This window comes from Solea solea, chromosome 18 (assembly GCF_958295425.1).
Source record: "Solea solea chromosome 18, fSolSol10.1, whole genome shotgun sequence".
NCBI classification, from domain to species: Eukaryota; Metazoa; Chordata; class Actinopteri; order Pleuronectiformes; family Soleidae; genus Solea; species Solea solea.
Window position 1 is genome coordinate 16311675 of NC_081151.1, and position 25099 is coordinate 16336773.

The 25099-nt window shown below is 40.1% G+C and overlaps 1 protein-coding gene across 5 annotated transcripts in view; it reads right to left on the bottom strand.

Moving 5' to 3' along the window:
* The window catches only part of smoc1 (SPARC related modular calcium binding 1), a 58677-nt gene that overhangs the window by 23017 nt on the left and 10561 nt on the right, over window positions 1–25099 (bottom strand). For 2 of the 5 annotated variants that reach the window (XM_058614882.1, XM_058614883.1), the window contains exons 2-9: window positions 9714–9879; window positions 9412–9495; window positions 7081–7193; window positions 6792–6891; window positions 3908–3958; window positions 3355–3402; window positions 1460–1549; window positions 978–1046 (exon numbers count right to left, since the gene is read on the bottom strand). In XM_058614882.1, the coding sequence (XP_058470865.1) occupies window positions 978–1046; window positions 1460–1549; window positions 3355–3402; window positions 3908–3958; window positions 6792–6891; window positions 7081–7193; window positions 9412–9495; window positions 9714–9879 (721 nt within the window). The remainder of the gene's footprint in view (window positions 1–977; window positions 1047–1459; window positions 1550–3354; window positions 3403–3907; window positions 3959–6791; window positions 6892–7080; window positions 7194–9411; window positions 9496–9713; window positions 9880–25099) is intronic. The other 3 variants (XM_058614884.1, XM_058614887.1, XM_058614885.1) reach the window with 3 other exon arrangements.

Below are 25099 nucleotides of genomic sequence, written 5' to 3' on the forward strand. Positions count from 1 at the left end.
GCCGTGGGTGGCGAGTATTTCGTTTTGTATTTTATATTCATTATATATTTAATTTCTCACAGGGATTCGGTGTTTACACAACTAGCGCTGTCTGCTTCGAAGCTTGAGACAGCGAGACTCTCACGGGGCAGCGAGCGCAGTGCATTCTGGGGGTTGTAGTTGTTCATCTACATGAGCCTAAATGACATTTTTCTGCGTCTCTCGGCCAAGAAGGCACTTGCTTCAAATATTATTTCACATTTCTACTACATACATGACTCAGTTTTAATAGACATTCAACGAAAATGAAATATTCCTTTAACCATTGGATGTCACTAGTTCTTACGAACTGAACCTAGAGCTAAAGCTAGCATCTGTAGTGGCAAGCTAGCAAAATATGCTACAGATACCGTATATCCAGACATATAGTGTGGTTGATACCACTATAACTATACCACCTTTTAATATATTTTTTTAGATTTTTACTGCCTAACCCTGTCTTTTTTGCCCCAACACTAACCTCAGTAACACCTGTGCATATTTGAACTGAAAAATACCGCACCAGTGTACTAAAAACATACCTCTAGGTCGTGTTCAGGGGCCAAAACGACCCATAGTTACGTTTCAGTTGGAGGACTTGTTGGTATATCTCACCCTGTCACTGCGTTATCACTGCTGCAGAACTGGGAATTTGGGCTGCACTTGTGACCGACATGTTTTCAGTATTATTGATGGTTATCAGAATGTGATTGGTTTCAAAAGCAACATTATGGTACACGGTTATGTGTGTGAGATCAAAAAGAAGGAAAGAGAAGAGGCGAAGAAAGCAGAAATTAAATACTATGGACGCCAGTTGGTGTAAAACACCACAGGAGATGGAAAAGCAGAGGACGTGTGTGATGTTGAAAGTGGAACTTCTGCAACACCCAATTGTTTTTGGACATTCAAGTGTTCATTTACTGAATATATGAGAACAAGAAGCTGTTTAATTCGCTCACCTTGCTTCCTGGAGGTGGAGCTGTTCTGTTTAACCAGCTGTTTTATCCACAGCGTTGGAGCAGTGATCTCTGCAGTGGTAGGATAACAGAGGACAGATCAAATGTTTTCAAACTGAGTCATGACATAGCTCACCACAATTCATTTAACTGAGCGTTACCCACAAAACCAAAATTAGAATGGCATCCAAGACACGATTATTTTCAGCAAGATATTGAATATGTCATATTTGACATCCAGACTTGGAAAATGTAGTGAGTGAAAAAACTGAATCTCTGGCTTTGATATTAAATGTATAAAATAATGTAGCGTCCCTTAGAGGCTACGTTATTGGAAGAGGTTGTGGGGCAAAACTTACACGGAGCAAATGTGAGCCAGCTTTTAAACCATGACTGTGAAAATAAACACTCGATGGATCTCAGCTTAAAAAAGGGATCATGTTACCAGTGGTTTACAGATGGATGAGTAGGTGAAGCAGACTTACCGTCACCCTCAGGGGGGACGTGAGTCTCCATGGTGGGTGTGGGCTTGGAGCCATCATCTGGGTTGAGGGTGAGAAAGAAACGGAAAGAAACTACCATTATTGAGGTTAATACAATCTACTCTCCAGAACTGTTGAATGGTTGGGATTTGCACATGGCCCGGCCAAGATAGATAGAAAAACAGAGCGAAAGAAAGATGGAATAATACAAAAACACAGGGACGACCATCCACATTTGGCTCTACTACATTCTCTCTGTCAGTCTCTCTCTCTCTCACACACACACATACGCATACACACACACTGTACTGCACTGTAACAGACTTTAATTCTGAGCTTTAAATAAACACCAATACTGTTTTTCACAGAGACAAGGAAATTGCATAGTTTGTTTCAATCACATCTAGTCGCAATATTAGAAATCATGCAAAAACGTTGACTAAGGAGATGAAGTTACTGTGAAGGTTTGATATGTTTAGGACTTATTATTCTATCAATTATTTTCTCGATTAATCGGCCACTGATTTGGTCCATAAAATGTCAGAAAATGTTGATCAGTGTTTCCCAACCCTTGAAATGATGTTCTCAAATGTCTTGTTTTGTTTCCAAACCAAAAATAATCACTCTCACCCACACACTTACTCACTGTCTACCACTTTATCCTCCACTTAAAGCTGGGAACTGGAGCCAATCCCAGCACTCTCACAGCCACACCTCCGTCAATTAAAAGTGTCATTAACCTCTGCATAAGAACATGTAAACTCCACACAGAAAGGTCAAACCAGGATTCGAACCTTCTTACTGTGAGGCTAGCCACTAACCTGCCATGTGGCCCTCAAGATTAATCAGTTTTAGTGATTTCTTTGTAATATGGAGCAGAGATAGCTCAAAAAGCTTATTTTAATTATTAAAAAAAACAATCAAAATAGTTGGCGATTCATTTAGTAATCAATTAATAATCACTGCAGCATTATTCAACATGCAGCCCATTAGAATGGACTAAAATAGCAGCTAAAAAATACTGTAAAAATAAATAAATACTTTAAACCATCAATCTTTCTAGGAGCAAGGGTTTGGTGGAGAAAAGCTGTCCAAAAAAGATGCTAAAACAAAAACCAGGCTTCATCAGGCGAATGAATGTTTAAACTGTAATCAATTGTATATGATGCTGTGGATTTGAGCCACCTAAAATACTCACCCATATGCAGTTTTGTCGCATCTGGAAAATCCCTTTGGAAATCAATAAATCAAAAAGGAAACCACAGGAAAAAAGTCTTTGATTGGATTCATTCTGCAAGCACTAACGCAAGTCCTTAAATCAGATGACATGCCAGTATCTGTAAACACTCGAGGGGAAACTGACCTGACTGGGTAAACAAAAAATAAAAAAGTTACTGTTGATAAGCAACTTTTTTTTAAGCCAGCTGAAAATACATTCACCAGCCACTTTATTAGGTACACCAGTTAGGCCGCTCATTAACGCAAATATTGAATCAGCCAATCGCATGGAAGCAAATTGATCAGTGCATGTAGGCCATTATTCTACAGTTCAGTTATGAATGGTAACAGTGTGTTTACTTGTTGTGGGCTGTGCTATCTGGGATAGGTGTCCTATGTCACTAATAAATTGGCCAATAAATGCACACGCATATGTACAATTTCAATAATTCTCAATTACTGTTTGATCCAGGTCTGTACTGATGGCTAAACTGTGTGGGGGGGGGGGGATACAAATAATGTCGGCATCAACGGCAAGCCCTCCCACAATTACACCACCCTCCCTGGATGACGATGTAAAATCTAGTCCAAAGACATTTTGAATTTCTCTCAGTCTTTCTCATACGAACCAAAAACGCCCCTGTGCATGCACACAAAACGGTCAACAGATCTCAACTCACCTTTTCTACCAGAGTTCGATGACCCAGGTGGTTTATCTGTTACTGACCCTGTAATTTCAAAGAGAAAAACGAAAAAAACAAACAAATACAACATGTACAAAGAAAGGAAAGCATTTTGGGAACGTGAAAATCCACTGTAGAGTCACTTGATTTACTTAATAGCCGTCTAATCATGTAGAATTAAATGTGATTGTTCCAAGTACTGTAAATACAGGACGCATCGACAAAAAGGTATAATTCCCACAGATTACCCAACCCATTGATGACGCATTGCCTTAGGGTTAGATGCTGAGTTTGATGAGTACATTCTGTTAGTGCTTCAGAGTCACACATTGAAACATTTGGTGCTTGTGTTATCGTAATGGTGTCTACTGTGGACCTGAGAGGTTTTGCCATATCGGAGGATTATCAGAGTATATGTTCTTTTTTTTCGGTGCGTGCAGATTTCAATGTCATGCATGGATGCAGGGAGGAACAGAGCAAAATTAGTGCAGTGCAATCATCGTAGAGTAGAAGACATTGTAATGAAGGCAACTAGAAGGAAATTTACTACCTGACAATCCACTTGTCGCAGCATGAGTTCCCATAAATTCATGGAAGTTTCCTGCAAATGTATGTGAGATGATTGATTTGGGTCATAGTGTACAGGGGCGTCTGAGCATGTCAGGAGAATGAGAGGGGGAGAATCACGAGGAAAGGAGAGTTGTTGGGTGTGTTTGACAGTAGCAGCTGTGAATATTTCAGGTTTATTGAGCCCAGATTGTGCTTAGTCGTGTCATACATACCTTTGCAAGAAACAATGAACATATTGGATCTTATGCAGGACAGAAAGGCCGACGTCGTGTCTCAAACTCTATCTTGGGAATTCTCATAAAACGCAAAGCCTACTTTAGGTATTTAAACTCCTGCATTGTTCACAGTCACATTTCTTGGAATCTACTTTTCGTTTTTTTGGCTCAGCACAAAGCTGTCAATCACTGGGATGGCACAAAACCTTTGGAAAAACTGAGTCATGATGTTGTAATTGCATATTTAAAAAAAAAAGAAGAAGAAGTAAAGTGCTCTAAAGTAAACCTCTGCCAGCTCCCTATGACAGCATGAAGTTATGGTGCATTTCATTTACACCGGAAGTCAGAGCTGGGAGTGACACATCACTAGCATATCTTGGGCTGACCATTGTATCAATTCCAGTCAGTAATAATGCTATATATCATAATTGTGTACACACAAACAGAATAACAATATGTGTTCTATGCAAGTTTTTTTGTACTTATTTTTGAGTACGACTTTTGTAAGAAGTTGGAATTCGGAATTGAAGGGGCGTTTAAGTTGCGATTTCTGACCAGGAACTTGGAGATTCCAACATCCGCCTACAACTGGAACGCACCATTACTGTCCAATTTGTGTCGACCAGATTTCAACGGTACCTTTTTTTCGTCAAAACAGGAATGAACGTTGCTAGGTCGGTCACTCCTACGGCCTTCGCACGTCACGCATGTTTGTTCGCGTGTTGATATTTTTCTATGGAGTTTCACATCAGAGCAAACAAACACTGTTTCATAGTTTCTGTTCTTGAAGACCAAACGATTCGTTATGTGCAACTTTTTTTGGCAGTTTATTCGCATTGTCGCTGATGTGCAAACTAAAAAAAATAAATATTTGTGCATGTAAATTCAACTGTCTAAATGTACATCAGCACGTTTGCTACAAAACAATTTCACTACTATCACCTCGGCAAGGTTTTTTCTAAGTTTAGTGGTTTCCTGCTATGAATGGACATGCTCCATGTGAGAACTTAACTGCCTCTGTGTGAGCTGCAGGTGCTGCTGCTGCTGCTGCTGATGATGAGGATGATGATGGGAGCCATACACATGATTAGTGGCACAAGTGCAGAGCAAAGAGAGGGAGCGTGAGATTGAGGCAAAGGGAGAGATAAAGACAGAGAGAGGCAAAGGAGGAAGCCTCTGGCCGTCTGCTGAACAGCCTCAGAAGGGCATGCGACCATTCTCACCACACTCCCCGCGCAAAATGTGCACCATATGCTCTAGTGACTGTGCAATCCAATTCTGGCAAACACCCCCTTGTATTATCTTCTGAGGGAAAATGATGGTGATTATCATAAAGTGTTCCCATCCAAGATGAGTGTACGGAGGCCCTCGCTCTGAGAGCACTTAAACTAGGGGCTAAAGAGGCCCCTGCATGTATGGCCATTAGCCGTCTCGTTGACCTTGCACCTGCTGTATTCCACATGACATGTAATACACATGTGCTTGTACTACGGCAGGACGGACCCTGATTAACTGTAACACAAAGGTTGTGTTCACTTTTTCGTCTTTCATCAGCACAGTTACGCTGAAAGTGATTTTGGCTGTTTGGTCACCCCAATGGTAATCTACTAAATTTACATCCTCGTATGCTGCTGCTTAGGATACTAATACAAGCCATGGACTCTCAGTTCTGTCTTTGATAGGGAACTGAAGCTATAAACCATTTCCAGTTGTCTTTTGAAATCTGATGTGAAAGTTAATTGGCCCAAACCACAGAGACTTGGCTTTCACGCACTCTTGGCTCCAAGATCGTACATATGTAGCCACCACTGACATTTCTACATCAATGCTGCTCTTTGATGGTAATAAAGAAGTGTCAGGAAACATCCTACCAAATACCACAGCAATATCATTGTGCTAATATTTATTTGTTGTTTTTCTTCGATTCTTAGACATGATTTTGGCATAACCTCCTTTAATTTTGTTCTTCTTCTCTCATTTGGTTCCTTCTCTTTTGTTAGCGTTCAGAAAACGCAGACTTATACAGGAGAAGCAGATGTATTGTCAAATATCACATAAAAATATTATAGAGTGAACGAGTCGTAAAGGAAATTGGCAATTATGAGGTCTTGAATCGCTAAAAAGACACAAAGGCACTTCAAAATAAATCACACGGGCTATATATTGGTGAGTTAGACTTCATTTTTAAGTCTCTCACAATAAATATTGATTATTTTTTCCATTCCCAATTCTCTTGATTAAGTAAGGTAGTTCGCTTAGGGGTTTTTTGTGGGCAGATTGTAAATTTCCCCACTGCGGGACTAATAAAAGACTATCTTATCTCATCTTATCTTATCTTATCTTATCATTCATTCATTCATTCATTCATTAATCAGTCGTGGGTCACTGGACATCACAGGCAAACACACAGAGACAAACAACCATTCACTGTCACATTCACACCTACGGTCAGTTTAGAGCTGCATATATTTTGAACCGTGTGACCCTATTTTATCTTCTGCAAAATTGCAAAAATAATTCCACCTAAATGTTACACACTGGACCTTTAACTTGGACAATGCACGACACAATGTACCGTCCCTAGACTGCACAAAAACAACACCCTGGACAGTTCCTCCCCCTGTTGCCAGGCCGTTTGTCCCTCAGTACCTGAACACACTGGGGTCCTGTTCTGCACAGACGAGCCACTCACTGGCTTTCCATCACTGGTGACACACCAGCAGTAACCTGTCAGCGTGTGGCATTGGACCTGCAGAGGCAACAAAGGGAAACGACACCAAAAATGACCATAGCTGTGGTTTTCTTTTGTTAAGAGGAGTGTCAATAAAACAGGGCGTGAAGAATTCAGACAGTGGAGTTGTGATGTGTGGACGGGAACGAGTCACAGGAGAGTGAAGGAATGTGGAAGATAGAAATGCGTGGTGTTACGGAGACAGACCTGGGCAAACGTCCCATCTTCGTTGCATTCTGGGATAAACATGGACTCCTGAGGTCTCCTGGCTTGTTCCAAAGCCTGGTTCCTCTCAACACGACACTTGGACTGATCTGCATCTGTAATATATTGACAGGACAGTCTGTTCTCAAACATTGTGTACAAACCTCCTGCACTGCTGTTGTGTGTGTGTGTGTTTTTTTTAATGAACAGGCCTGTTCTTCGTCAACACCACCCATGTTAACACCAGGGAGCTGACCAGTACAACCCTAATTTACTACTGTTGGCCACTGAGCTCCATCTGACATATAAGTATTGTGCTTCAGGGCACATTTTCATAGTTACAGTACAGAAGGGAGACAACATCATTGATTTACTTTGTACACTTTTACCATTGAGTTTTTCCAACCTCCATAGGTTTCTGTTTTTCTTATGAATGTGAGAATATGAGTCTGTCATTTCCACTCTGGATTGTACCTATGCATACCGAAACCATGAGTTGTTTGGTTCCATTGTGAACACGTAGTTTGCTCCCAGTAGCTGCTCAAAAGCCAATGCTTATCATTTTAAAGCAGCCTGTGGCCAAGTGGAAAGGGAACTTGGCTTGTAACCAGAAGGTCGCCTGTTCAAGTCCCCACCAGGTCGAAAGGGCTGGCGTACCCAGCCCCCATTGCACCCCGGGAGCTGCTCAGTGTGGCAGCCCACTGCTCCTAATTCTAGGATGGGTCAAAATGCAGAGAATAATTTCCCTAAGGGGATTAAAAAAGTATCTAAAATTAAATTAAACCACAAATAACCATAGCTGTTGGATAAGGGATTAGAAGGTTAACGAGCTTTTAGCGCAGGACAACCTGCAGCAAACCTCTCCACACATGCTGCTTTTAAACCCTTGTCATACCAAGAACACACCAATGCTGCAAGACCTTTTATTAATCTACTGCTAAATGCTAACCCAACACATTCCCCCGACAAATTGTGCTTCCACTGACCATTACCAGTGCCAGGAGCAGGCTTGGAGCCGTGCGTTGTTAGTGCAGAGGAGTGTGCCGTGTGCTTAACATTGGTATTTTTGAAATGTCAGTGGAAACTGAGCTTGTGTTTTCTGCAGCTCCGATGAGCCAAAGCTGCTCTCGGGGGACAGAGATGGAAGTGGCTGAGAAGGTCAGAAAAATGAAGTGAGCTCCACAGCAACTGGTGACTGTTTCAAAATCCCATCAGCGACTGCAGTTTTTATTGCTCCAGCCGAGCTCCGCGTTCCACTGTTCATGGGTACGCATTTAAACCGGGAAGCTGACCGGTGAAACCACAGTCCTCCACTTTTGGCAAACTTTTACCCTGAATAAATAAAGGTTTTAAAGAAAGTAATCGGTGGACCTGAGAGGAGACAGACATGTTGTCTCGTTCAGAGTAAAAGACAGAGAGAGACAGAATTGGGTGATGATGATGTCACCAAGCAGAACAGACACAGTTATGCGAAGTTAAAAAAAAACCACTTTGACCATGTGTATTTAGTCTTATTTTAGAAAAAAGCATAAAACTGCTTGTATGCCCTATTTAAACAAGTCTAATTTATGGAAATGTGAAAACAAAGTGATAATCAAAGTCTATTCGTCATGTCCGGCCAATGTTTGTCTATGCTTACCCAACAGTTCTCTTACCATTTTGTGGATAAATAATGGATAAACATGTCTGCTTGTTGTATTGTGTTTGTTGTACCTGTACCAGTGTATTTGTTATGTTTAATCTGATACTCAAACACACAGTAAGGAAGCGCTCCCCAGATTCTGCCTTTGTATACAAGGACTGATTCGGCCTCAACAAATAAAAGTGCAGGGTTTGTTTTTTTTTGTGGGGTTTTTTTAACCAACCAAACAGGTCAAACGCACATCTGCAAAGACTGAGTGAGCTTTGTCCGGCTTTCCTTTTCTTAGTGCACCACTGATGCGATGAAACAAAACCATGTGTTACCACACAGAGGGAACAAATTTTCCTCCAGAAATGGATTTGGTTGGGGGCCTGTTGTTTCCCTGATGGACAAAAGAAGGTTAAAAAAAAAGGGGGGGTAATGCCAAGTTCCAACCTTGACTCTAGACCTATCAATCTCTGCTGCTGTTGAGTGGCTGGCATCCAGAGACTGAGGAAGTGAGTGATGCCGGTCTGTTAAAATTTACACCCCCAAGGAGAGGCGGAAAATGAAAGACATCTTCTTGTTGTGTCCCGTTTTTTATGCGTTCGTGTGTGGCTTCAATTTAAACATGTATTCCTTTTTAAATTCAAACAAGATATGGAGACAATTTGGTTGATTTCAAGCATATCTGATGTTTTCTGGGTCCTTACCTTTCAGCTCCAGGTCTCTCCCCTCAGAGGTGGAGGTCGGTACTGGTACCACAGCCAACTGGTCAAGTTTCACCCAGTTTTTGCCTAGTGACAAAAAGCCACATCATTTGTATTTGCCAGACAGAGGTTTACTAACCAAACAAAGAACAACAGCCTCAGTAGTTGGCTACTATATGCCACTATAGTTCCCTGGCTTGTTAGGGAAAGGTAGGAGTCCTGGGTTTGTTATAGTCTGCAGGATTACCATTAGATGTCACTAATTCTTTCAAACTGGACCTTTAAAACCAGATCTTGGTACGAACCTCGACATCGTCCGCGGTGTGCCAGTGCGAGTGTCTTGTCTTTGCAGCGCGCTCTCTGCAGCTCGCAGCCGGTCTCATAGCTCCGCCCATCCGAGCCACACACCGGCTTCCCCTGCGTCCGTGTGCAGATGATCCCACAGTGACTGTCTCTGTCGCCGATCAACCACTGCGATGACAAGAACAAAAGCATCTCAGCATGAAAAACTCACTTTGTCATTCGAAACTTGTTCTATTTCTTCTACTTTCCCCCGAGTTTAAACAAAGGGCACATTCAGCTGAATCTGAGATTATGCCAAACTAATGTACAAACTGGAATCATGGGACGTTTCCGTCTTTTGTTTAAGCTACTGAAACACAGGTGTGACCTGCACTGAACTGAAGCTCAGCTTAGAGGCTAATTTGTCTTCTTGGTCTTTGGCTGAAGATGGTTGAACCTTGATTAAGTTTCAAAGGAGCCAAACCACACTCAGAGGGATGGGAATCCTTCTTTGCCTCTGCACGGATCTTAACTCAAGAACTATAACTGAGTTGACTCTGCTCTGGTGTTGGACCACAGCCTTCCCTCTGACAGCAGTAATGGCTCTTGGCTCCACGGCTGCCTCAGATACAGTATATTTACGGTCTGAAGCAGGAGGAGTTTTTAAATGCTGAAACTGAGAGCCTCCCCTTAGACAAAGCTTGGAAAAAGACACCCCATCATTCCACTTCAGTTTCACTGCACATACCTGGATGCCTGTGTGATCGGGATTGTCATTTAATCCGACAGATGTTCAAAAACCATGTAAAAAAAAGATTAATATTGCAGTTTGACATCACTTCAAAATATGTAAAGACGTAACGGTGGCCTGAACATTTTATTGGGCTACAACTTTACTACAAGACATGTTACAGCAGCGTAAGTAGGGCTTTGATACAATTGTGCTTCTCTCTCTCTCCGTCACTTGCACAGACAAACAAAAACATTGACATCTGTACACTCAAACTTGTTAAACACACAAGTTTGTTCTCAAGAACAGGCAAGGGGAGCCAGATCTGATGTCATGTGGTCACGGGAGACACATCCAGGATGTGTTTAATGTTCAGGTGTGAACAGTCGTTAGTGCTATCCACATGCGAGTGGATCTCTGAGGAGGGATTTACAAACCAGGTGGTAAAAGAAGCTTTTTGTTTACAGCTTATAGTTACCAATCAGGACGTGAGTGCAGGTTTTTTTTTTCCAAAGCACTTTAAAATGAAAAAAGAAAAAAAGAGTAATATGAAATTCATCTTAATTTCTGTCTCAGGCAAATTGGAAAGATTGTAAAATTCCCATTCCCAAACCTTGCCAAATAGATGGAGTTGTGGGTTAATGAGGACGGAGAGTAGATGTGCAGTGAGCAGCACCACAATCATCTGCTCGGAAATGAAAAGTGTCTCAACAGCGATCGTGAGCCAACTACGAAAAGGTTTCAACTATTACAACAACGCAGGCACTAGTTTTGGCTTTTCTCATGAGTGATGAGCGAACCTTTGAGGCTGCGAAAACATCTGTTTCTTCAAAGACAAAAAAAAAGAAACCAAGCAATGCCCAAGTACAAATATATAGCACATAAAAATCTACTCAAATATGTTTTTCATGAACGGACTCTAACTTAGACCATATGTTAAAAAAAAAAAATGGACGTTGTCTTCAGGTTTCCTCACTGAAGACAACCCAGAAGTAGCAATTAGGGCTGGGTATCGCTGCTAATTTCCTGAATGGATCCAATTCCGACTCAATTTTAGAGATTTTTCATTTTCCATACCAATTTCGCTTGGTAATGAAAGAGATTTTCACAGTACTTGCAAGAAAAAAAAAAGTGTTACTTTCGCTGTTGTGTGATCATGATCGTCTGTGATTTGTGTAGAGGAAACAACAGGAAATTGCAAATATTAAAATTATTGATATTGGAAAAAAAATGTTTTTTACCCAGCTTCAGTAGCAATATATTGAATAGCCCCTAGGGGGAGACTCTGTCGAAAATATTTTGTCAAAAATATGGAGTAAATTTATACTGCGGCCTGATTGAGAGGAAAAAATCAGGGGGTTACCAGTAATTCAAATGAATCCTGAGGGTTAAAATAATATCTGCACAAAAATGTCATGTTGATCATTCACATAGTTGTTGAGACATTTCCCTCTCTGCATGAAACGTCAGGGGAATTAAAGTCATCAAGTTATAGCCTCCGGGACTTGAAGGTCTTTAAAAACTTAATGTCAATCCACCCACTGCTTTAGATATTTTGCTTTGGACCAAACAGACAAGTCTTTCACAGTGCCAGGCTGCAACAGTGACTCATTCAGCCACAGTGGCAGAAATGCTCACTACTGAGGTTTCATATTCTTTTCATGTTCTGGTTAATATCTGCCTCTGTCTCTTAGACGACCTGGAAACGAAACGCAACTTTTACGAAATCACAAAAAAGCCAGAGTACAGTGATGAAAATGAGATATGGGTCAGAAAAAGAATCTAATTACAGTCTTCTGTGGTGTTTTACTTTAATCCGTTTTACAGATGCCACACAGTGTCTGCCAGCCGTGACAGCTATGGCAGCTGTGAACATTAATTCCTAAATCCCTGTAATTGAATCAAAACCTGAATCCAAACTATAAAAATCAAAGGTTTTGTTTTTTCCAAATGCTGATCTAATATTACACGTGTCCAATGAAAATCGACTCATTTCAAGACTCTTTGGAGAGTTATTTTCTTCATATTAGGGAGGAGAGCTGCCTCTTTCTAGCTTGTTTGAATACTTTTACAGATGAAGCCTCATTTGGAAAAAATGTGGTATCATTTCACATATGCAGGATTATTTAGCCGTCCGAAACACTAGATTTTTACTTGTAAATATAATATTAGCAGACTGTTATTGGACTGTTGCCGTAATGTTTTGATCATAAGGGGTGTCACAGCTTTTTTATGCTTCTTTATCTGTGCAGAACAACGATATAGATTTATATATATATATATTTATATATATATATATATGTAGAAACTTTTCCTGAACGAGACACTGAAGTTGCAGTTTCTGCAAGATAAAAAAAAACAATAATCAGTGCATGAGGCGTGTTTGTCTTTCTGCAAATCTCTCAAACCGATGGTCTGATTGATTGATTTCAAACAAGTGTCTTGCTACGGGCACGAGTAAGTGCAGTGCCAAGTTTGACATTTTTTGGATTAGTAATGCAAAAGATATCGCTAATCGTTAAATATATATATTATATCCTACTTTGCACGGAGAATCTGGAACAAAAACAATTTCCCCCTCGGGGATTAATAAAGTATTCTGATTCGGATTGTGATATCGGTTGATATTGGCTTTCGCCGCTCTACTGTAGCCACTCCCCCTCTCACTCACACAGCACTGTGAGTGAGACAAGGCGCCGCGAAGCTGAGGCAGATGGCGAACGCAGTGCTCGACTCGCAAGTAGCGCTGCACGTCAGATAAGGCATCGTCAAAATGAGGCACACAACCAACCAACTGTTATGCAACCATGTAGTTAAGTTTATGTCAGTATCAGTATTTGCTTTCTACCATACACAAATAAAAATGTCACTGAACTTGTACGTGCTGTGTAATAGTAACAATGAGCACTCAAACACACCAAACCAACAATTACTAAAAACACACACACAAAAATAGATTTCGCACGCGCACTGCACTAGTTTTATAAAAAAAAAAAACTGTTAGTTTTTTTGTTTTCCTTGAGGCTCTTGCACATCAGTGACGAAGTAGCAGAAACACATTTTTTATACACTTTGTGCAATACCTGTACATCCCGGTTTCATTGTTTATAGTACTGATATTGTATTTACAAAATACTAAATATATTTTAGATCCTATAGTAGTACTTGTCTGCTGTAATAAGTTAATTTCCCCAGTCTGGGGAGATTACAGTCAAATCTAATATAATCTTCTATATTTATTTTAGGCAAAAGCCTTGTTTTGTTGAGGCAGCAAACTTGTGCCACTATATTTCTACAGCAGAAGCTCACAATGGCTATTACTATTTATTTTATTTTTTTTTTCACCCTCTCTTCTTCAGTGTTGGCTGTGTCCTGAATTTCTATTAAAGTAAAGTGACGGAGCACCAACTCATCATCACATTTCTTTGTAATTTATTCCCTTATTCACATCGCGCTTAGGTTAGGTTTTCACCCTCAGTTTTTCATGTCATTTCTTTGACATGTCATTTCAACTTTAATGTGCAAACGCCCGTATTCTTAAATAACAGATGTTAAATAAAGTCAAGGCCAAAGGTTTAAACCCATATAAAACAATACCCAACTTTTGGCTGCTTCAACTCCTCCAATGAAAGGTTAATACTTTGCTTAAATTGATACAGAGCATCTGCCTGTGCTTGTACAGCACGGTGAGAGGGAATTTAAACAAAAGTGGAAAAATACTTCCCAGCATATGACGGCTCCAAATCGCCTTGCTGTAACAATATGTCCGGAACAAGCCAGACAGTTTAAAGTGATTTCAACCTTGGCAATGAAGCGCTGAAGAAAAGCTCTCGTCAGACAGCTTGATTTAGCACACATCATGATTTAGTTTCACTAAATCACGACGTGCTTCTTCACGAGAAAGCGCAGACAGGGAGGCAAACACAGCAGATCATGTCAGCTTTAACTCGTGTGTCATCCTCTTGGCTTCAGCAAAGGATGGGGATAATAAAAAACTAGCATGCACCTCTATTGTCCAAGCATATGGCTTGCTTGTTTATTTCATATTACACACAGTGTTGCCAGTTCAAAGCAACATTTCTTCCACCAAAGTGGCTGAAAAGAATCGAATGGACTGAGCCAAAGTGGAATGGAAAGCAGTTTGTCTGCGTGATGAGCTGTTTAATCGGTGAAAAAAAACAACCATCCAAAGTAAGCTATAAAAGTGATTTAGGTGGATCTAACTACTCCTCCAGGTGAAGAGCCACAGAGTCTGTCCTCTGCCCACACACTGACCCGTACTCGCCACTCCTGACTCACAACCTTAATGGACACAGCCTCTCTACCTCCTCTGTCATAATAAAGCCTTAAATCACCGATTTTGAGACAGCATTGTCTGGTAAGTGGAAATAAACACTCTTTACCAAGTCTCCCACATGTAGTCATTACTTAGTCACACTGTCCCACCCACAGACTCGTCTCCCATAAAGGTGAAACCAGACACTCTGGCACACAACGGCTCCTTTTTCTTGAACTTAAAATTTGAATAAAAGACAGGAAACTGTGAGTCAAAACAGAGATTGTTTAGCTTTGAATGGTGAAATCTATTACTGTCACTATTGGCACTCAAATGCAATGGTTTCATCATTACATTACTGAAATAGCATACAAGTTAAAAACTGCATCACTTCCTGGAGAGACATTGAGATGAGGAGACGTCCCTCTAAAATACAGATGGCAGTGGATTAGCATTGCTTAGGCCCAGGTCATACTTTCCATCTCTGAAGAGGTTCGTAACAGTCCACGCAATAAAAAAGTGTGTGGCGGTTCACACGGACAAATGCGAGCATATCTACACTTTGAGTCCATGCAGACCATTCACGCTAACAACACTCTCCTGTCCAGATGGTGGCATTATCATCGCTGATCGCCGACTAAATACACCAGACTCCTCTGTTAAATATTGAGATTAATGCGTGTTTCAGGATTTTTTAACTGATCTTGAGTTTGCATTGTTCGCTTTGATTCTTGTGTTGTACGTCACGCCCAAGACTCTTCCAGTGACCAATCAGTGGCCAGCAGTCCGTTGACGACACAGTTTAGTATCCGTTCAGCTTGCAAACCAAAAAAAAGCACCAGGTACCAGGTGCTATCCCTAATGGAAAAGCAAAAAAAAAAAAACGAGTCGAGTCGAGCCGAGTAGTGCTCGAACTATATCATGGAAAAGTGTTTGGAGACTGGAAATGGGTTAAACCAGCAAACCTGGCTTTGTCCATGGTCCAAAAATACGTCAAGTTACTCTAAACTTGGAGAAATGTATTATAGCACCTTGAGATAAACAATCTCGTTATAGAGGGGGTCCGAAACTAAGCAGATTATCCCTTTATATTACATCACTTTACTTGAATGCAAAAAATAGGCAAGTTAAAAAAGAAACAGCCAATACCAAATCCACCAGACCCCCATTTATAAATCACTGATCTAATCTGTACATAAAATGTACAACTTCTACTTTTACAGGGTGTTGTGTCAGTCGCTATATTCAGAGGGAAAGATACATTTGTACTTATATTTTGTGACCGCTAACTGATCCCAGCTGTTTCCCTGTGCTTCCAGTCTTAGTGCTATGCTAGGCTATGAGAAAGCATATTCCACCAAACTTAAGAGCCAATGCTATTGGTAATAGCCACTGACAAAAAACATATACAAATCCATGGGAGGAGCCGTTTCAAGTACTACGTGTAATTTCAAAGAAAAAAAAAAACATTACAGAATTCCCATAAACTTCAATTGCGGGAATATTTGGCTATAAAAACTATAACAATATAATTTAATTCTTGACGACAGTTGTGTTTATAAAGCTGAATATCCCACAGCAATAGAAAATATACCAAAGCTTTGATTTGACTATTAGTGTGCACTTTTAGTGACATAGCTGTTGCATTTCTCCTGATAAATCTTAAATTTCCTATCCAAACATCATCAGAGTTGGCACTCAGTGCCAATTTTGAACTATTGGACAGTAATATGATTAAAATAGAGACGTCCCTTGGATTTATAGATCAATAATATCTTAAGAAATATTAGAATTTATTAGAATTTATTTTTTGTTACTTTTCACTGCTCATATATTTTATTTAGTCATTTTTTCAAATAACTAAAGTGTCACAACCACTTCTATGGGACCATTGTCAATTCTGTCACTGCAACTACTATGCATGTGGTTCACATTTAAATACCATGAAAAACGAGAGCATAGGATCACAAATAACCAGCAGGCGCAACCAGAGGAGTGACATTTGTGTTTTAGCGCCAGTTTATAGACGATCATCAAAGACTTGACAACCTCCTTACACTTTTCTGTGGTTTCTCTGCGGTAAACCCCACCCATCTGGCAACTGAAGAGGTCTAAAACAAACACTTTTAGGGTTATTTTCAGTTGCTGTTTGACCCAGGTCTGTCTGACAGCAGCATTAGCCGGGATGACGGGACCTGGCATTATCTCCTGAGAGAAAGCAGCCGCCCCATCCTGTTAAGACAACAATGGCCTGTGCTGAGACCCACTACGAGACGTCTTAAATTCCAAATCAAACAAAACAAATTAAACAGACTAACTTGTTGTGGTAGCTATTACTGGATTTAGCGAGGAACACACATTGTTCCGACATTAACTATTTAACTTGCGGGGAGAAATGCGATCGCTATGCATTTTACATCATATTGTTACCGGCGGCAACACATCAAACTCTTAAGAGTCTGTTGTGCCAAACAACATAATGGAGTATTGAATGCACAACCGAGGGAATAATCTCACCCTGACAACCCCTTTCAAAGCAATGCAATCTTTAATCGACAGCTAAGTCCTCTAATAATGTCAGGACATGGTATCCTCTGTCTGATGGCCACCAAACAAGATGAAACCAAAGATGAGCTGAAGGGGAGTTGCACAATGGTTTGGTACTGATATCTCGACTGGGAAACAAAGACTTCTGAGATTCTCACATTTAACAAGCAAAATTCCCCCAACACACACACACACACACACACACCTAGCCACAAGCAAACAGAGTCGTGAGCGCTCATAAAATCAGTGAAATGCAAAATCCATTGTGCAACCATTAAAGCATTAGCAGAACGGTCTCTTTTTTTTATTGTCCCTGGCAGCATTTCTGTTCCAGCGCAGGCCACAGTGATGGAGCAAGAAGAAAGTATAGGATTAAGAAAGAATCATTAATACATGTAAACACTTAACAAGCTGACAGTTTTGTGAAATGCATCAAAGGTAGAAAGAGAAAACAAACCTGTGGATTATGTCTCACGACAGTAAATGCATTTACGTTAAACTTTCCAGCTGGTTTTATGTGTGCGGGGTCGAGCTCATTACTTTGGACAGATTTTGGGGTTTAAAAAGCAAACAACATAAAACTAACAGTTGGTCCCAGTTGGTTTGACGTGTAATACATTTACCAGCTCTTGCTTGACTAATAAACAGGCTTCCTCGAGTTTTGTTTAACATTGTATCTGGTTTACGCACCAGATCCTCCCACAGTGACGGGAGCACTCGCGCAAACACAAGGTTGACAACAAAATAAGGCCCGTTCCTCGGGTGAATGCAACACAAGCATCACATTCATTTGCCCTGGATTTGTTTTTATTCTCCTCTTGCCAACCGATGTTTCAAGTGTTGTTACAAACTGCACTGTTGTGTTTTGCAGAACTAAATCGACTTTTATACCTTCCAGCAGGGAAATTGGTTTCCATATTTTTCCATGTGGTATGAAATTATGTTCAGGGGCTTTTGAAACGAGTTCAAGTTGTATAATTCAGCACGCTAAACACTAAGTCAATGTTATTTTGTGTGATTTAACACTTGTAATGAGGTCATGCAGTGCAGACTGCCTCGAGTAATGCACTGCCAACACGTTTAAGCTAATAGATATTCATATTGCATGAAAATTTATGGAAACCAATAGAGGCCTGCCTGGTAATAAAGGTACATTTAAAACATAACAGAAGGTTTTAAAGTTCAGAGTGTGTGTGTGTGTTGCATAACTGAAACACAACTATGTCAACTTCATACAGAGAGAAATGAATGGAAACAACTGGGTGACAACTTGGTCTCACAGGAAACCACATTTATGGTCATGAACGCAAACTGTCTTCAGAAAGAGATGTCACCTTATCTGATGTCTTCTGACCTACTGCAGTTTAAGGTTTTTTTTTTTACACTAATTGGAGTGTAGTGGTCAGAAACTCTTGCCTGGCTTCGCAACCCACTCTGAAGAAGGGTCTCTCTGCATGGAGTTTGCATGTTCTCCCTGTGTTTGCGTGGGTTTTCTCCGGGTTCTCCGGCTTCCTCCCACAGTCTCAACACATGTAGATTTGGGGATGAGGCAAATTGGACACTAAATTGATTGGTCCAGAATCATGAGTTTTGGTCTCCTTCCTGATTAAGTGACTGATCCTCTCCGTCTTTCTCCTCAAGTTGCTTTGTATTATTTTGTCTTTAAACACACTGCTGCAGCAGGAACAGCTCGTCAGTGCTTTTATCTGTCAAATTTGTCACAAGCACAACGCGTTCTCTACCAATTTCAAAGTAAAAGCCCTCCTGTTTTTCTTTTATTGTGAATTATTGGCAGGACCGTTATACTGAAGAGTATTTTACAATATCCTTGTATTTTATTGAGTGCAGAGAAATTGGAGAATTTCAATTTGTATTATTTATGCTAATTTTTAAAGTCAAACCACATGTAAAACAGCAGTATGATGTCATTTATAGGTGACAAATGAAATCCTTTCTGTGCAGTGTTTGAAACCTTTGAATGTTAAAAGTAAGTAAGGAACTTTTTATTTATTCCAAACAAAGAATACATGAAATCCCTGCCCCCGTTCACAATTTGACCAAGTCTGGAACCCTTTATATAGTCACAAGGATCGTTCTTTATTAACCCGGGATTCCAACGCAACACAGCCCCGCTCTGCAATGCGCATTCAGTGGAATCCCGCTCCCGCGCGACTCCACGAATTCATAATATTTGTCCTGTCGTTAGATGTTTAACTGTAGAAATTCAAATTCACCTCCCACTCTTAAACCTTATTTTCTGTTTTGGAAAATGGTCACTTCAGTGTTCAACATCTGTAGCCGAGGAGGTGAAACATGCAAACGCACTGCTGCGGTCTTTTCACGTCAGCATTTGATGATGTGAGCGAGCCGAACTGTGGTAGCAGTGGACGCTTGACACAAGTTAACAATGAGTCATAAAGTGTCTCTCATGTTTCTTTTTTTCAGTTTTGTGGTCAGCGGTGCCGTCAGTGTTAGTACAATAGTTTATGAGCTACAAAGAGAGATAAGGTTTCAGACCAACAGTCAGGACTTCCAGTAATTTACATTGCTGATGTTGCAATTGGAAATCACTGTGTTGTCAGTGTTACGACTCAAAATTATAGCACGCTCGTCCGCAGGCAACATTACACTTAATTTAATACTTCTGGTTAGTTTTAAAATCCCATCGCCAGAGTTTTCATCTCCAAATAACTGTAACTGTAGAATCTCAATTACCCAATAACACAAAAATGTGTGCTGCATACACTTTCAAAGAAAAGCTTGCATAATAGGACATGGTCATTTTCCACGTCAGATTGAGTCTTTTCTTCCCGGAAAAGTGAGATTTTTAATTAGCGAAGATATTTGTGTGAGAACTGTCACCGTTATATATGTGTGTGTGGGGGGGGGGGTTGTTTGTTTGTAAAACGTCGAAGACAAAAGCTGAATAAAACTACTTTTTTTGCCATAACTTTTTTTTAAATGATTTCAGAAAACTGATTGCACAGCGTCATACATGCAGATGTGGTATGAAATTATGTTCAGGGGCTTTTGAAACATGTTCAAGTTGTATAATTCACCAAGCTAAACACAGAGTCAATGTTATTTTGTGTGATTTGAACCCTTGTAATGAGGTCATGCACTGTAGCCCTCTAAAATCATTCCACTTGACTGATGCACTGCCAACACATTTAAGCTAACAGATATTCATATTGCGTGAAATGTCCAAGTTCAGGGTGCGTGCATTACATAACTCAAACTGCTAACTTGTGAAATAAATGGAAACAACTGGGTGCTTGGTTCAGACCATGTTCCGATCTGGCATTAACATCAATCCTGGGTGATCCAATCTTGTTTGGATCATGTTTAGTTCAGGTCCGAACTCTCTTATTCTGTCCTGAATGCACAAAAAAACACATTCAGAGGTGGTTTGGTGGTGGATGCATAACCACATTAGATACCACCAAAATATAATTTATAGGGCTATCAAACGATTTAAATATTTAATCGCGATTGATTGCATTAATGTCATAGTTAACTCGCGATTAACTGACTTTTTTATCTATTCTAAATGTCCCTTGATTTATTTTTGTCCCATTATTTTGTCTCATTTCAATGCTCTTAACAACATATAAAAGTGGATCAGCTAGCTTTATTGAGACAATATCTCTTGTCACCCGGCATATTTTGAGTTATTCCTTTTAATGTGTTGTTGCCGTAACAAGCTAATCCGAGCTAAAGGAGCTAGCGGTCTCCGGAGGTCTCCTTACTAGGGTTCGGGGGTCTGCCAGCTTTGTTGGTAACACTGCATACATCATTACTTGGATGTGGGGAGTGCGTCAAAAAATGATCCAGGCTGCGTTGGATACGGAGAGCCCGCTTGGCGACGGAGAAGCACACAGCGCTCGCCATCCACTCAAAACGTAACGTTAGCCTACTACTCTTTAGCCCAAACAAGTGTGTGCAGCACGCCTGTTGTTTTGTTTCCGGTCTAGCTAGATCCAGTGTGGTGTTGTAGTTCTTCTAACGTTACTAGTTGTTGCAACAGCATGTGAAAAAAACTACAAAATTTGCCAAAAAGAACAATTTAGAATTACATACAGTGTGTCCGAAATTACAGCCTTGGTGACTCCATCAATGCGTGTGACACCTTGGGTTCAATAACAACAAAAACACAGAAGTCACCTTCAGATCTGCACTGAAATCTCCCAAGGAAAACTGTGTGTCAACAGGAACATTTCGGGATAATTCACGGTGAGTGGGTGAGGGGGTGAATGTCATGCCAGGCGCCACACCCTCACCTGGATCTTTCAAACATTCTTCAGCTGCTGTGAACACGTTGGACCTCATTATATGTTAATGGCAAACCATAATTCATGGCCAAAAGGACGTGACATTCATTTCACCACCGACCTTACAAGCCTGTGGGGGCACAGTTCTGATCTCGGGTTGCTGAAGTGGGTCAGATTCTCGTTCAATTGTGCTGACTACCTAAATCTTTTTTTTTGGGAATATTCCAAGATGACAATGCCAGGATTTATTGGGCTCAAATTATGAAACAATGATTTGGGAGCATCAGACATAATTTTCTCACATGAATTGACCACCAAAGAAGAACAGTGGATTGAAATTAAATTTGTGACATTGCGTAAGTTTATCGAAAACAATAATGCAGTGAGTGCATGTTTTAATCGCAGCTCACGGCGGCCCAGCATGTCCAGGTATATTACACATTCATACTAGAGCTACACGATTCTGGAAAAAACCTGAATCCCATTTTTTTTTCTGCTTAGAACTGAGATCACGATTCTCTGGCGCGATTTCTTTCACAAATCTAAATATTTATTGCACTCATGTACAAAAGATTAGAAACGTTCAATTCAAGTTAAGTGCCAAACAGTGTGATTTCTTTAGACCCTGCATATTGGGTTATTATTATTGTAGTGGCTTAAGTGTCATATGGTGTGTTTCCACTAGCTCGACTCGTGGCGTCGTAACCAGGGAAAATGCGTGACGTCGTCAGATTGCCGCCACAGGAAGAGGCACGAGAATCAAACCGAACAATGCCGAACTGTAGATCAGTTAAAAAGATTTAACAATCCTGAAAATGTTGGAGAAGAGTATTTAGCGACAGCACTGCTGAAAGCCTGCGATTGCGAGCCGCGAGCCGAATGCCAACCTTTTTTTGGCACAAGCTTGGGTCGGGTGGTTGTGTGATTCTCGTCACTACCACCTGGGTTTTCATCACCATCCATTTTGTATTTATTTCTCCTTAGCACACACTTTGTTCAGGAAAATAGGATTGTTAGCATTTTTCACATCTCCACTAGCCAACAAGTGGATCAGTCCTACAGAAGAAGAGGATAAAAGTAAGCAATCCATGGAGGTAACAAGCCAATAAAAGTTGTCCACCAAAGTCAGGGCTCATAGTGTGCTGTTGTGTGCCTATAACAGGCCCAGTTAATCATTTTTGTCCAATAATTAGCATTTGGTTTGCACGAAATCTATAAAGTGTGTGCCATCCTTCATGCTGTTTCAATCAACACACTTCACTTAACAGTGTTATAAAAGAAAAGTGGAGAAAATAAAGAGGAATGTATTAAAAGTTGTGCCCAGTCTCTTTTCCCACATATTCCTCTTAAATGTCTTATTGGGTTTTTAGCTTTTTGTCTTCAAAGGGTAACCATTTTCAACATATTGTGAACTGGAAAAGCACAAAAGGAGCTGAAGTTTCACACATGAGGTGCAAAGTGTATGTGCTGCTCACAGCAGGAGCGCGAGGGAGGGTCCGCCTTTAAGAGTTTAGGTGTTGCACCATGCTACAGTATTTTGTTTCCATTTCATTTCTTCATGTAATTACTGTCGTGGGATAAGGTTTGAGCAAAGTTGTTGTTAAACTTGAGAAAAGCAGTAAATTCAACAAAGATAGAAGCTTGAATAGAAAAAATACTAACTATGAAGCTGTGTTTGTTTTTCTACCTGAAGGCCAATGACTGTGTACATTCATCATTCTATTAGTTGTTGAATATTGTATTGTATTGTACATGCATTAGCTCTAATAATCATCCTCCTTATAATTTACCAATGTTTATTTACTACGGACAAATCTATAATAAAATAACGTTTTAACCCCTTGTGACATTGCTGGCAGAAACAATAGAGAAGATTTTTTGGTAAAACATGAGACACAATAAATACCTGTTTAAGGCTTTGAAAAGATCATGATCAAGGTATTAATCAGTTATTAAAAAGTCATTTTAAATGTGAATATTCCCTGGCTCCATATAACAAAGAAATAATTCAAAGTGGATCATTTTGGTTTGTGGACAAATCAAGACATTTAAGAACATCATCATCTTAAAGTTTGGGAAAGACCAATCAACATTTTATGAACTCATCGATTAAATAAGAAAATAAAAGACAGATGAGTGCATTATGAAACTTAACATAAGATGCTCTCCCTGAAAACACAACATACTGTCCTTACTGTCTGTCAGCTGCATAAAAATAGTCCATGTCACCACATAATATCATCGTAACCACGCGACAATCCACAACAAATCATTTGACATTTTGTGTCAAATGTCAGACGAGGAACAGCTGACTGTGGTGACGATCCTCTGTCACTGCGAGTGACATTTGTGACACTATCACATTTAAAACTTTAGCCGATGATGGTCTGAAGAGGTGAAAGAGTCCTGTTCTTGTTCTTGTTTTCCTTCTTCAAATGAAAGTGTTGTGTGAAGGTGGAGGGGAATTTACTTCATTTTCAAAAATGGCTCTAAAACATATTAACAACATTCCTCGTTTGTCACTACAACCACATCTTGGCTACAGAACAGTCGGCTGTCTGCTGTTCCCACGCAGAGTGTGCGTTTCCACACCATCGCTACATACTTAAGCCGAGATCACACACTCAAATATAATAAAGGAAATATATATAATATGTGGCAGAGCAGAAGTTAATCTCTTGAGCTAGTTTGATTGGAAACAGGAAGTGTTTCTTCCTTCACGATGATTTAACGACTAGAGTCTGTGCATCAGTAACACACTGGATTTGCAAAGAGTTTCATCAATCAAGTCAGAAATAGGCTGATAGACTTCTATTCTATTAGGAGTTTTTATTATTTGTACACAAGAAATATCCATGCTACTGAGAATTACCGAAACATTGATACCCAAAGGTTAAACCATTTAGCAGGCACGACTTTAATCTCTTTCATGTACCAACCATGCACCAAAGTGTAATTTTCATGCACAAGACATTTGAAAGACTGACAACAAATTCCTTGGAAATTGTTGTGGAAATTCGTAATCCTCTGAGTTTTTATTTTAATATTTGGTTGACCATCTGACCACGTCTAGAGTAACAGCCAAAATATCAGCTTTTTACATGAGAGACATAGAAACTGAGAGAATATCGTAAACTTCCTCCAATTTTACAGCCTGCCTCTGTGTGAATACAATATTCAAGGATCATAAACGTTTTATTACAAACTTGCCATGAAATTTGCTGTCAGTGTCTCCAAATAATTAAAATAACAAGTTTTTTATGGACTTGTAGTGATTTTTCTGTTTCCATACTGACTTCAATAACAGTTCTGAGAAAGAAAATAAAATTATCTGAATCATGTTGTCGAAGCTTTATCACCAACAACTGATTCCAGTGTTTTTTTTCCATTTGGTGCCAGTAATCAGAAACTGTTGTTCAGGGCAAAGTTAATCAAACAGGTTTTTTATTTCATGACTCCTCACAGAAGAGGACGATGCCAAACTATGACCTTATCACTTCCACCAGAATCTTTTTCCCCCATAAAGACTAAATGGAGAAATGTGCTCTACACATGTGCGTGATTACGGTCAACAGCTCTCGAATC